The sequence below is a fragment of the Seriola dumerili genome, unplaced genomic scaffold (assembly GCF_002260705.1).
Source record: "Seriola dumerili isolate Sdu_G_001 unplaced genomic scaffold, Sdu_1.0 BDQW01000088.1, whole genome shotgun sequence".
NCBI lineage: Eukaryota > Metazoa > Chordata > Actinopteri > Carangiformes > Carangidae > Seriola > Seriola dumerili.
The window spans coordinates 6709337-6724507 of NW_019174343.1; the positions used below are offsets into that span (position 1 = coordinate 6709337).

Sequence of the window (15171 nt, forward strand, 5' to 3'; positions counted from 1 at the left end):
CCTCTAAAGCACTTTGAACTGCATTTGTATGAAATGTAGTTATAAAAAGATAAGATAAAAAAACTCAACTTTTCCATGATACAACAGAAAAATATCAATTTCTCTCAGTGGCATTTAAGACACTGACAGTCACATTCAAAAAAAACTGTTTAAACAGACTTCAGTGGATAAAAAATGTCAAGAGAATATGCAGCAGAAGTTGTGACAAAACAATTGGGACGGGTTTTAAAGAAAAGTTACAGTTTTCCTTTTCACTCTTGGACTTTTCCCCAAACAAGTCAGCAAATATCCACTGTGTGATAAGAAGACTGATGGCTGTTGCACCGCTATTATTATGATACAGTTTTTTTGATTGCTGACCAAAAGTTAACACTGCCGTGAATGTGTCAGAGGGAGATAATGTGAATGCCACCTATTTCTGAGACTAATCCCAGGAGAGTGAAGAGGAAAAAAAGTTTTCATCTCTTCATCTACCCCCCTCTACCACAGACTTTGCCCACCCTCTATGACTAAGTTATGCCCTGTCATGTAGTCGGAGGCGTCAGATGCCAAGTAGACCACTGCAGCTTGCAGGTCTGTCACTTGAGCCAGTCTACCAGCAGGGATATCTGACAGCCAGCGCTGCACCAGAGGCCTCAGACTCTCCGAGTGGATGAGAGGGGTGTCAACAATCCCCCTGAAAAGAGAGACAGAGAAAGTGCGCAAGAAAGAGGAAAGAAAAAAAAAAAAAAAAAAAAACATGCATACAATGAAATCAGAAGGCATCACAGTTCAGAGCCAGGAGTGACAGCGTTGTTTCAGAGCCACCACTTTGGTGACAAAAATAAACCCAATTATCCTTTGAAGAAAGGGCATGGCATGGCATCTCTGATATTTACTGTGGAACTGGTGGCACTTTAATGACTGGCACATCTCAGGAAGAGCCCACGGGTACGAGGGGACGTCTGGCATAATTTGCTCGTAGCCTTTGGTTAACTACTTATTATATGCAACTCCCTCATATTCCTGATTGAAATGTGCTTGAATTACCTTGCCGAGCTGATGTTGAGACAGATGAATTCAAAAGAAAACAGGTGTGCTGCTTTTCGTTTTGTGTGCGGCTGCATTGTCGTCCAACATCTCCGTGTCACAACAAATGCAGTTCCTTCCACCTCCTCCAGTAAAATATCACAGAGCTTACATTTGAATAAATATGTCAACATGCCCGCTTGTTCCTAAAATGAGACAACTTCTGACTTTCTACATAATCGACGTGACAGTGACTAAAAGCCGCAAGGTCTGAATCATTGTTCGATGTATCCCGGCGCCTTGATATGGAATTCCAACATTTGGCTAAATTAGCACTTCCAAGGAGCGTGTGACACCTTGGTTAACATATTCCACCTCAATTATATTTCTCTTCAGCTGCCCTGTTATCTGGAACCTTTCCTGGCAATCAGAGGTACTGTTTTCCCTCAGCCAATTTTCTAGATAATGCAGCTTATCACCGCTGCGGCTAAAGTTGCCAATGGAATCAGGCTCCAGTCAACCTCGTGAGCGCTAATTGTGTCCCTTTTTTATGCATATTTACCGACTGTCACTTCAAAGAAATCAGCAGCCCATTGAGACACCCAGTTAGCGAGGGGAGAGAGAATTGCTTCTTTGCAAATTAAAATTAGCAAACAAGCTGCCGATAAATAAGGCTGAGCGCGGCGCGTGTGTGAGGGCTTTGTTCTGGGGCTGTGACTGGGCCTGGCTCGCCCGGTGCCACCGGACGGATTTGCTCAGGGATGGCTGGGGCTAAGGGATGCTCCACTTAACACACACACAAACGCACACTCCCCCCTACACACACAGACACATACACATACAGCCCTTCCTGTGTTCTCCTCTTTTCTTCCCCATGCTCAGCTTCACAGACAAATAGATACAAACAAGGCGCTATTGTTGCAGCGACACTTGGAGTGAGGTTGCAAATTTGATTCCCTAATTGAATAGAACAATTAGAGCAAGTGTTTGGTTGATTCATCCCTCAAGACGTCATCTAATTAAGCACTGATGCATTGTTTGAGGACTTAAATTAGTGCATCATTCTCAAATGGGGCTCTTCATATGAAAGCAAACACACTAATCACCACTTCCTTTTGCAGCTCAATCCCTTCACCACACTCAAAAAGGTGGACCACAAAAGAGAAGACGGCCAGGAATAGACAGCACTTACGGTGAGATGCAGTTGACACGCACTCCTCTGTCAATCCATTCGGTGCCCAGGGTCTGAGTCAGTTTGACCACTCCAGCCTTGGATGTGTTGTAGGAAAGCTGCTTCTGGGGATGTGGGACTGCAGGGTAGAGGTGAGAAAATCAGTTACCCTAAATGGACAAAAGCACAGCGACTCACAAAGATAACATTCACTGCATCATTAATAACAGTATGTACTTTTCTCAGGTAATCATTAAAATGTTCTGTTTCATTTTTTACCCAGGAAAAAACGAGAACAACAATAGTTCTTCTCTCAAGGGGGCGATCAACCTATACATTTTACTGTATATTGCAGCCCATGCAGCTTCTTGTGGGCACTACATAAAAGCTCTTCCATTAGCTGCTGGTGGGACTCTGCGGATAAAGCCATGTAAAATTAATTGCTTATAATGTCCAGTTATGCTCTGTCCTCAGCAACAAAGGCAGGGAGCCATTTGTTTGCCTTGACCATCACAGATGCTGCACACTGCATGGGATTGCCGGGACAGGGGCTCATTTTCTGCTGGTTGATTAATCATCACAAGGAAGGCTCCAAGTTACATACAACTTTAGTAGTTAACCTCATCACCTGCCGATCTGACTGCCAAATGGCTTCAGTGTGAGACTGGGATGATAAATACTGGCCAGCTGCAAAGAGGCAGGGACCGGTCCTGGGGAGAAAAGGCCGGAGCATCCTGCATACATTGCTGGGATGGAAAAAAAAAAAGGAGGAAAATGTGCAGGACAACAGGGGTAGAAGTACTGAAGAAATGAGATGTAAAGGGTAGGACAACAGCATCATAGCTGAGTGTGGTTGAGTGGGATTTTGTAGAGTGTGGCGAGATAGCAGAAGGTAAGGTTGGGCAGGGCTGGATAAGGGTAGGCTAGGACCTCAGAGGAGCAGGCGAGGAGGAGCAGAGCCCAGGGCTTACACGCAGATTGAAGGTGAAATCCGACTTATCAGGACAGGAAACACAGCTCAAAATGCCTAACAGCACTAATCCTCACTCAAGACCTGATGATACGGCCCCCAAATACCATTCAGAAAATGCCTTCATCCTTTAAATAAACCTGCATTGATGTTTTCGCCGTCTTAAAGAGCAGTAATCCCCAGAGAAGGAAAAAGGAGGTAGAAGGAGAGCATTCTCCAAAGCCCTCTTTAACATTCACCCTGCTACTTATTGCCCATTTCAAGTGGAAGAAAACATGCTCTTTATCAGACGAGCCTTTAAGTTTTGAATTCTTCCGAGCAGATAAGGAGTTCAAATGATGCACTCTTTTCCCATAAAAGATGCTAATGTGCGTTACCGGGCAGCTGAGATCTGCAGGTGTGGGTGTGTGTGTGTGTGTGTTTGTGTGTGTGTGTGAGTCACAAATCCCTCAGTAAGGTCACCGTGCGGTGTGACCATATCAGCTTGGATATTTCCTGTCTGGGTGTCATTCAGAAAAAAAAAAAAAAAAAAAAAAAAATTTGGGTTGATGTGTGTGTGCGCGCATGTGTATTGAGGTAGTGTTAGTGGGCTCACACACACACATTGTATTCAGCAGATGGACAAAAAGCTGTCATTGTGCATTTTAATTGGGCATTTACTGCTGCTTTTTGGGCTTCCACTTGGCTTGAACAGGTCCCATCTGATTACACATTATGACAATATTACAACAGATGTCCAGACCAATAAAGTAAATTCCTGAAGGACTGTACGTAATGTGAGTAATTGATCATTTTTTTTATGCCGGCCTCTATTTACCAGCATGCTCCTGTTTTACAGATTGCCCCCGCAGTCGGGACTGGGGCCCATATGGCACAGCGGGTTTACTGGCGATTTGACTATACTGCTGATGAAGTGTTGCCGTTCCTCTGGAGGAACCTGTTGGAGGAGGAATATTACACCAGTGCTGCGAATTACAAGGCTTTTACTAGGCTCTCACTAGACTCTAAAAGTGTCTTCCGCTGTTCAAACAAGGCCGCTGGCACAGGCTGAGGTTTTGCCGTTGCACAGGAACCCTCCCTTCCCAAGTTGGACCTCAGGTTGCCTTCCACATCCTCCAGACAGCTCCGCAGAGAGGGGATGTTTATTATGATGCAAAACCGCCTCAGCGAGACGCAATCACAACACTTTGTATTTCCTGCTGTGCTTACTGTATGCAGGAGTGGATGCATCGCTATAGAACAGTTTAACTGGGGTAAAAGTTGCAAAGAGAAAAGCTGCCTAATCCTGTTTTAAATGCGCAGGTTCACTTTAAGTTTTCTCGCAAACACGAAAACTGTAAGACGCACTTAAAGCTGATTCTCCTCCTTGTTTCAGCTTCCTAAATGTAACAATCTAAAGTCAGATATGACGACTTTCTGTCTGATGATAAAAACTATTTAATGTGATGTATACTCCCACACATAGCTGTACAGCACAAATGTATTTAACTCTCTTACTTCCTCCCCCTCCTCCTCTCAGCCTCAACTCTCCACGCCAAATGGAGAGATTAAAAGCAGACATGGAGGGGCTCCAGAGAGAGAGAGAGAGTGGGGGAATAGAATCATCACTCACCTATTAGACTGGCCATGGAGGCTGTGTTGATAATCTTGCCGTATCCTTGCTTCAACATCACTCGACCTGCTGCCTAAGGCGAGGATTCGGGGAAAAGAGCCACATTAAACACCTTATTATGGCACTGATATGCTACCCACAAGCATGAGTACAGATCAACACAAAAACATGTAGTTTATCCTTGGAGACAGACATAGTGGTTAAACAACATTTGGTGCACGTTAGCAGATTTTAAAGCTGCACATAAGGGGTGGTGGGGCAGTGGGGCATATATACACAGACACACACACTAGATAGTAAGGAACTAAATCTAGTAGCTACAGAGTAGGTAAAGCTGGTTGGACCATCAGTAATAAGTCAAACTCTGTAACTAGTCTTGACAGAGATTGACTACTGAAGCAACATGTCATCAAGAATCAGTTTGGTGCTTTCAGCATATTTTCACTAGAAAACTGATGACAGAAATATTTCTAATTGGTGACCAAAATTAATCAATCATTTTTAAAGTTTACATCACTAAAGATCATTTTATAAGTAGGAGAATTCTGGTTTTCATTCATCTGTGCCTGCTGTACAATGTGTCTGAGGAATCATTATTTGTTGCTTTTAAATGTTTCAGATAAAATTATGAGCGAGTGTTCCTTTATGTGACGAGGACATTCTCCCTCTAAAGCCGTTTAAAAATCCATTGGTATATATGAGGAATTGTCACAAAGCTGAAAACAGGGCTGTTTTTTCTTGTGTTGAAAGTTACTGCTGTGGACATACATGCTTTTCACAGGACAGACACATAGTGCCATAGTAGGAAATTTGATTTTTTTCCCCCCAACATGTGTGTATGCAAATAACTACTTTCCCATGACAAAGTTGATATGATCTATAAAAAAAAGACATTTATTTTAATTGATTCTGATTCTGTCTCTGTTGTTGTTTTATTTCTGTTGAGTGAATCTCATTGTTTAGTGAATTGTGGCATCAAGCACTGGTGATTTTTTGGTACTATATCATAATTATGTTCCTTTGTGTTTTATTCCAAAAACCTATAGGTATGGTGGAAAAAAAAAAAAAAATTCTTTCTACAGTGTTTCACAGTAACAGTGAAGAGTGAAATTCTTCTTCTATTCATGAGTTGAACAATTAACATAAATGTAACTTAAACCTTAATTTACTACATTTCATATGTGTATTTTTGTCACATCACACTAGTGCAATAAGGTGAATAAACTGTCAGCAACAGTCTCACACACACAGTCCCAACACTATGTCTTTTCCATCCAGTGATACACACCTGGCAGCACATGAAAGTCCCCCTCAGGTTGACGTTAAAGGTTTGGTCCCACTCCTCTAGACTGGTGTCTTCACTGGCTGAGTTCATGTTGATGCCGGCGTTGTTACAGCCGATGTGGATCGCTCCCCATTTGGAGACAATGCTGTCAATCATCTTCTGGACATCATCTGACTTGCTAATATCAGCTGTGACTGAAACAGCTTTGATGCCTGCATAAAAAAACAACAACACTATGTTATAACACTATGTATACACTGTACCTTTAGTAATGCATGATATAAACAATTTATATCATTGGACATTTTAGGAGTTTGTTTTTGATTACATGTAGAAAAATAAAAACATGAAAAATAAAGCACATGATATAAAATTAAAAAAATCTAATTTAATTAAAAGTACTAATGAATTGTATTTTGCTTCTCTTTTTTTTAATGTGTAGGACCTTTCATTCTGAGGAAAGTAGAGGAAAGATCACACATACAGAAGTTAGATGGAACATGTTTGACCAGGCAGAGTGTATCTTCTCCTGTACTATGCTGCCATCTGCTGGTCACAAACAAAAAACTGACCTCAGTGACAGTTCATGACGTTTGGCACAAATTTAAAGTGTTAGAAAGAATTCATGCAGAAGTACAAGACGTGCCAGTGTTCGTCCCACTAAAGCTTCTTTGCCGAGAGGTACCTTCATCAGTGTGACATTTAATGCTACTGACACTGTAGACTGACCTGTTTCACCAGTCATGATGCTTGAATTCTTTTCACAGGTATTTCATTTTGCCTTGGGACTCTCGAGATGTGACAGATCTTTTTCTACCTTTTGCATCCTTCCTTTGGTTACTGACTGTCATGTGTTTCTGTGAATTTATTGCTCTTTCTAAAGAGCCGCTGAATGAACTCTATTTTATCTGTGACAGGTTAATACATCTGTGTCAATTTCCTTTGGACCTATGTCACAATCCAGGCTGATGTGTGTACATTACAGGAGGAGGATAGAGCTACTGTAGGTACATGCATTGTTATTGTAATTATTATCATCATTATTATAGCCACTTGTAACAACTGTCATTCTCAATAATTAGATGATTAGAGAGGCACTCCCAGATTTTGTTTCAGCTTCAATTAGATCTACAGCTGTTAGTAGAAAGTATATATTTTCTTTACAGTAATCAGTGGTCAGTGGATGTGTTGACTGATGTGACTGTGAGGGGAACAATTATTTTGATAATCAATGAATTGTTTAAGTAAATTTTCAAACAAACATGCCAAATATTTGTTGTTTCCAGCATCTGAAATGTGAGAATTTCCTGCTTAAATAACTTTGAGTTTTAGACTTTTGGTCGGTTGGTGGAAATTGTGATCGGCATTCTTCTGTTTTCTCGTGTTTTACATATAGTGTAAAACACGAAGCTGTATAGTGTTTTACAAGAAGCAAATTAAGCGATCATGAAAAAAATGGTTAGCTGCATCTGCACTGGTTTCTCAAATGAAGAAGTGAATGTAGAGTCATAGTAAAACTAGCATGTGGAAGTAAACTGAAAACATAGATCTGTTTCAGAGCCTGGTGTCTTGGGAGCTGGGGATTTGACCAGCTAGTCTGCACACAATATGGCAATCAAGTACAGTTTCGTTTTCCCTTTGTGAACACACCAAAGTCAGTTCCATTTGGAATATACCACTGGCAGTTTGGAGTTCAAACTAAGATATGCAGTTCATGCTATAAAGTCTATACTTTAGTGATGCATTGATCGGCTCTGATGTCATCGGAAATCTGCATGTTTGCATAAATAATCCACCTGAACAAATTATTTTCATACATTACCATTATTTCTCAGTGGGATATTACGTGTGATGATATGGTAACATATTACACTGAAGTTTGGAGGTTTTCAATAAATACATTTAAAAGTAAAACTTTTTACAGTTTTGGTAAAATGAAATGGCAACAGGTGTTTCCACAATAGCCTGAACTCTGAATTCTGAATGTCTCTGCTACTTCCTGAACATGAACAGTTCAAAAGCTCATAATAACGCCTGGCTGCTGCCCAAAATAAATAATAAATCATAATGAGTTCAGCAGTCCAAACACAGAGTTGAATTTGTGCCTGATGAAAAATGAGGCTTAAAATATGTTACTTAATATTATTTCACCCACCCGAAGCCCATCCACTGTTAATCAGTGTTCATTTTTATGACTCGGCCAAACTTACATTAGCCGCAGGTCCCGCGTTTATAGCTACGATTCACACTTCACTACTATACTTATTGTATTTACATGTCATACCTTTGAGTGAGAGCTCTTTAGCCACTGCCTCAGCTTTAACTTTGTCCAAGTCCACCACAGCCACCTTTGCACCAGCCTCCCCCAGGGCATGAGCGAATGCTCGGCCTATACCCTGACCGGCACCCGTCACGTAAGCCACCTTTCCATCAAGACGCATCCGATCGAGGATGGGGCGCCCCTGGACTCCACGGAAAACCTCATCATCTGTTACTTCACTCTGACAAACAGAAACAAGATAAGCAGACATGATCAGTGACAATGATGCTATTACAAAGAGACACTTGTGCATGTCAGTACGAACACTGGGGGTTATCTAAATAGTACCTATCTAAATAGTACCTGTGTCCTTGTGCACTCAGAGGCCACAGAGACCTGGCAGATAACACTGATGCCATCTCTGAGGGGGATGATGACCTTTAAACAAGATGGAAATCGTTTACATGAAAAAAGGAAAACTTGTAAAAACAAATACGAGCATGTAAAGGTTTGAAACCTACCTGCTCCACACGAGGGTCACTGGAGACAAACTGGTTGAATTCACGAAGCGCCAGTCCGTTGCTATCTGTGGTGTCTTTCAGATAAACCTTGGCCTTGAATAGTGAGTTATCTACACATATGACCCCTCGTAGTTTCAGCAGATTGTTGTCCAGGATGAAGTTGTAGTAGTTGATGTAATTATTCTTGTCAGCATCGATGAAGACCATGTCAAACTGCTCACCTGCAGCAGCCAGTTCCTGGAAGGGACAGATGCTTATTAGAAAACCTGTCATGGGCCCCACAGTTGAAATTATTAACAACGCAAAAAGAAGAGCCTGTGTTGCTGCCTGCTCTGATTATGCAAAGCACCTAGCATAACACCGTAACTACAATTGTAAATGTTAAAAAGGGAAAAGCGCTAGATAAACATGTTATCAGTTTGCGAAACAGTCCTCTTAATCTTCTAAATAGTAAAATCAGTGTTTGGTTTCTTTTCTCTCACTTTCAAGGTGTCCATAGCAGATCCCGTTTTGACAGTAATCTTCTTTCCATGCGGAGACTTGTCAAAAATGGGCTGAGCAAACTCTTTGAGGTATGGCTCTAACTCGCAAGCAACTAAGCAACCGTCCTCAGGAAGCCCCTCGGCCATGGACAGAGCTCCGTAGCCAGTGAACATCCCAATCTCTAGGATCTTCTTGGCTTGACTCATGCGAACCAGCATCTTCAGGGTCTGGCCTGCCAAAAAACACACCAGAGAACATGTTATTAAATGGTAAATGTGTGAATACAACAACAGTAAGCAGTACATATGTAAATGTCCAACCTTCAACATGTCCAGTGATACACTCCTTGGGAAGCCGGAACATAGTTTTGCCGTCCTTGTGCACTTGATCCCAGTCATGAGAAACTGTTTTTCTACAAATAATGATATTAGCAAGAGTTACCTCATGATTCTTATTTCGAGCTGTGGATGATTAATGTATCCAAAGTAAGGACATACTCATATAGCTCTGCCAGAGGTTCACTTTCCTGTGTGGTCATTTTCTCCAGGTAGTCATCCAGGCCGCTGGCGATGTCCACTGCCTTCTGCAGGTGACTGGTCAACTCTTCTGGGACATTACCACTTGATGCAGCTATCTCTCTGGCTTTTGTCAGGAGATCCACAAGGACCTCCACTGGGGTGTCAGGAACTAGTGGAATAACAGAGAGTAATTTTAGTTTGGTAATTGTGAAGGAATTTTTCCTTCTTTAGGTGATTGTTTCCACAGGTCACTTAACACTAAGCCCTAAAAGCAATAGTTAACCGTCTATCTCAAAGATTGCCCTGGAGACGCTGATAGAGTCAAACTGGCTCATAACCCAACAGCAGCTGCCATAGCAACCAAGGTTGTAAAGATATGATGGACAGAGTGTCCGGTTGAAGGAGTGAACAGTCATAATACTGGAGCCCTTCAGGGTCACAAGATACGCAGTCTGCCAGTGGGACGACATTGGTATTGAATGGAATATACAATGTGACTCAGGCGAATATGAATTATTGCTTAAAATCTGGTTCCCAATGGAAACTTCACCATGTATGAATAGGTGCTGTGGTCCAGTGAAGAATATCCTTGTTTGGATATGTAGTAGGTTTTGTAGGATTTAAAATACCCCTTGCAAGGTAGATGAGGTAGAAAGATAACATTCAGAACTGGGCGGGATTACATAGTGTTAACTTGTATTGCTAATGTCAACCAAGCTTCAACAAATGCTTCTGTGCAAGACATCTAGGAGGTCTCCCATCACAAGTTAACCAGCTTGCAAGAGTTCAGGCTGCAATAATAAATTAATAAAGTATGTTCATTACCCGGTGATCTGCGGATCATTTTCTTATTTTTTTCATTAATTGTTTGGTCTATAAAGTTTCTTTTTGACCTGTGACCTCTTATAAAAAAGCAGTGCCTAGCTGGGGCCCCTTATTATGTTTATGGTCCATCCATGTCAAATCAGATAAGGTTGTGTCTTCAAGCCTTGTCTATATCATGGATGATTGTATGACAGAAGATAGTTTTCTGTATGCCAAAACCCTTTAAAGTCTATGCTGGAAGCCATTTTATTTTTATTCTAAGGCCCTAGATCTGGTAAAAATGCAAAATTCCTAAACGAAAATGATATTGAGGGCATTACAAACCCACATTTTTGTGTCAACATGATATCATTTTTTCTTATACAATATTTCATTAAATTTGTGCCAATATGTGAGGCTTCTACCACCAATGAACATGAAGATATGAAGAATAAAACAAGGTGTAGTTGCATATTTTGGTCAGTTTCATAGGACCAAATGTGGTATGTGGTAGCTGATAGGAACATAAAAATGTACATGGAGATTGCTTGATGTATGGTTATTAAGAGTACAAAGTGTCCTTCTGTTTTTCCTTCACATAAAAATAGACATAGATTTGAGATATTTTGCCTGTGGCAGAAAAGCGTCCATTTCAGGACTTCATATTTTGGCATCCTTCATGATACTGAATTACAGAGGATAAAAAAGAGAGGATAAACATGTTTTCAGTATGTTCAACGGAATAGAGCATTTGAGAAACTGTGTCTCGGTAAGATCCTGAATATTATCAAAAATAAGTGTCTTGTCCCCAAAATGTACTGCTCAAGGTATGATCTAATGAGGCCCTGGTAGTAAAGAATATAGCTTGCATTCAAGTTCCCATATTTTACACTTTGCCTGTCTTTTATTTTAAGTTTTGATATGAGAAGATATAGTTGTGGTTTTACACACCCAAAACCATCTCTTAACCATAGTTTTACATTTCTTCTCTCATTGCTTTGCTCCAGAGCATTTTGGGTCTTTTTCTGAGCTTCTCTTCTGATTGGCTGACTGTTTTCTGAGTGGCGCACAGCCAGACCATGCATAGGTGAGAGACTGTAGCCTATTGCTGTAGCTTGGTAAAACTCACCAGTAAATGAAAATGGCGATGGTCAGTCAGCTAAAAATGAACTGACAGTGAAAAAAGACAGTGAAAATCTTACTAAAATACAATGAAATATCACCTTACTGACATCCAATGGATGTGCAAATGGATTTTTCTGTCTTGCAGCTTGCTAGCCCTCCATGCTGGGAGCATGGCTGAGGGTAGTGACTGTGACACTGTGACATCACAAAATTGCGTAAATCCTGATGGCTCTTTTTAAGGCTCAGTTTCTGAATAGAGGCTGTGTGCATTTCTCTGTGGACTGAGCTTCTGATATTTTCACAGTATTTATACGTAACCTATATCTGCATTAAAAATAAAAAGATACATGGAAATCTTTCTATGAGCAATCTAATTTTCTATAGTGAAATGAGCCTATACGGTGGAAACCATGTGTGAGTGTGTGTGTTTAAGTACATGTGCTTGCTGTGCGCACTCATGCACCATGTGACATCTTCACCTCCATGACACAGTGAGTTATTTTTCCCTCCCATTCCTGCTATGCTCACGTTTTGAGACTTTTAAAGTGTGTAATTATTGCCCCTGCTCTCTGACAGCAGCAGGTATGTTACATGAGTGGAGGGTGATGCTTTCACCCTGACCATCCAGACCAGGCTTGGGCCAGGAGAGGACCAAGGTGCAGTTTAGGTTATTTTATCTTTAAATCAGTAAATAGCAAAGCTGTCAGTTTCATAATTAGCATTAATTTAATAAATATACATATACCAGTTAGATGGGAATCTGCATGAGAAATAAAGAAAAAGAAACATAATAATTATCCGCTTACAGTGATCAATTTGTCCTAGACAGATGTGATCACTATAAGAGGTTTCCACTGTAATACTTTAGATAAGATCTATAAACATGGCTGCCCTTATAAGGCATTTTAGAGAGTATATATAAAAAAAAACATCATATAAGAGAGCCAAAAACATATATACAATAATAAAAAATATTATAATACAAACTATTATTTGTATTAGTATACAATAATACTATTACAAAAATATTTTACAGACCTTGTTGTTGAGGGCCAAACATTATACACAAACTCTGAACAAAAGCTGAGATGTTCACTTTCCTGGATTCTGTCTCACTGACACAGAATGACCTACAGTTGTGAGCTGTGAGCAAACATGTCCCCATAGGTTCATTTCTATACATTTTTGATGCCCAAAGATACACAATTGTGAAGCAGAACTTAATTTTTAAAATGTTTTTTTATATTTTCACTCCCATTAATCATCTCATGACCGCTCAAATGTATTTATATTCTTCTTGAATAACCCCTCAGACTTATCTTCTGACTCCTTCAGGGGTGCAGCCCCTAAATTGGAACCACTGTACTAAACAATCTAAATTTAAATTTAGCAGTGAAAACTAGCTCCACCTAAACCAGCTACAACAGTAAAATGGTCTTTACACATTGATGCACACATTTTTTTCTGCAGGACCTTTTTTTTTTTTTACTTTCTATACTGTAAGTGCATTTTGTTGCAGTTTGTTGTTTACGTTTCCACATTTTGGTGTCGTTACTCAATGAGGGGTCCAAAGGTCTAAGACCAGTGGTCTCAAACTTTTGGACCCCACCTTATAAACACAATTAATACTTAGAATAGTACATATGTATTCTGCATGCAAATGTTTTCCTAAGACCACGCACAAGACAACAGGCGTCAGAGCGGCGATAGGAAGCTGCCTGTTGTCAGACACGCGACATTTAGTCTGAAAAATGGGGCACAGATACAAACTGGACTCCAGCGGAGTTTGTTTCCCAAAGTTATAACAGGAGTTAAGCTCTTACGATATTTTCTCTGACCCCGCCACAACTCAACAATTGAGCAACAATCTTACCTTTTTCGGCGGGCATGGTGGCGTTTATGGGCGTGACGAACTCCGGCAGCTGTCAGCCTCGGTGGACACACTTTTAAACGTGGTGGTGGAGTTTCTGTTATATCACAGCAACTATGCAAATTGTTAAGTGAGGGGAGTAACTGGTGACTTACACAACCCAGAGCAAGGGCTCTGAGACAACCTGTCGAATTACATATTATCCAACGGCACGTGGCAAATGTACGGCGTCTCCATTCATCGATTTCCAATACACTGCAGAAAGACCGACAGATAAGGTGGAATGACCACAGGGCTAATAGCAAACGGGGTCCCCCGGTTAAATGTGCAGCTATTCAGGGAGCATCAAAGTGAATTTTTGTAGTATACTGTGGTGCCTAGAGGGGGCACAGCTGCTGGGGGGTGATGGAAATAATGGGTATTTATAGCTCGGACCCAGTGCCCACAGAAAGAGAAAACTGAAAATAGGGGGAGGAGGATACTTTTTGATTTTAACATTTTACTAATGAAAAATTTTGTTTGTGTAGCTTTCAAATTTGTAAAATAGACAACTATAATATTGTAAATATAAAAAAGTGCATGCTGTTCCTTTTCTTTGCCAAATATTTTACTTCTCTAGATAAATTTGACCATTAAAATAATTAAAATGTAACTTTTTTTATACATAAGATTATTATTACAGTTATTTACAGTTGCGAACTCACTTTTTCAAAACTATTCACCCAGTCAGCAAAACAGAAGTCATTGTGGACCAAACTGTGGATCACTTTTCATTGCTGTGACACACTGTGTCCAATGATTACATTCAAAATTCCTAAATGAATTTCAATTAATGAATACATTAATATATTTTGTTTTATTTTCTCACTACAACTAAACCACCACCAAAACTGTGTATATATTTTCCATGTCTACCCACTGTTGTAAAACATAACACATTACTGTAAATGAGACTGACATTAGCTACATTAAATAGAATAAAAAAGAAATTACCTTAACTCCTAAATGAGTTTGAGCACCTGTTTTCATGTGCCGGGAGAGGAAAGGCAGCAGGCGAGGCTGAATCCAGACTGTTTTGTAAATCTATAGGATGACGTGGTGTTTCCCTGTTCTCTCCAGGTAACAGACGGGTTTACAGCCCATCCCAGCATGGTGTCACTTCTCTTTCCACCTTATTCTTCAATTCCTCATCCCCAAAGAAGAATTCTTCTTCTCATAGAGGTGGAAAGTTTTGACCATCAGCCACATGATCAGTGCTTCATGTGTGGACATATAGTATCTGCAGAAGGTTTCCAGGGATGATTCACAGAAATATTATTTCCCAGGTGTATTACATATGAGGACAGAAGGTGTGAACCTGTGGCAAAAAAAGCAGAGGACTGGGTTGACTAGTACTGATGTGTTTCTCTATGGTACACTATGTAGCTGTCCTGTAGATGTATAGTGAATATGTATGGTTTCAGGACCATATCTCAGTGGCTTACTGGGATATCTAAATTCTTAATTTAATCAGCTCCACTTGTGATTTCCTAATAACATCTAAT

The 15171-nt window shown here is 40.4% G+C and overlaps 1 protein-coding gene across 1 annotated transcript; it reads right to left on the reverse strand.

The window, feature by feature from the left end:
- Positions 1-480: 480 nt before the first annotated feature.
- On the reverse strand, positions 481-13681 carry LOC111221906. The gene is made up of 11 exons (XM_022745500.1): positions 13631-13681; positions 9808-9997; positions 9631-9722; positions 9310-9542; positions 8828-9064; positions 8670-8744; positions 8331-8547; positions 6050-6258; positions 4762-4834; positions 2201-2318; positions 481-676 (listed from the first exon to the last, which is right to left on the reverse strand). The coding sequence occupies exons 1-11, from the start codon at positions 13644-13646 to the stop codon at positions 481-483; spliced, it is 1656 nt and encodes a 551-aa protein (XP_022601221.1). The 5' UTR covers positions 13647-13681.
- Between the last annotated feature and the right edge of the window lie 1490 nt (positions 13682-15171).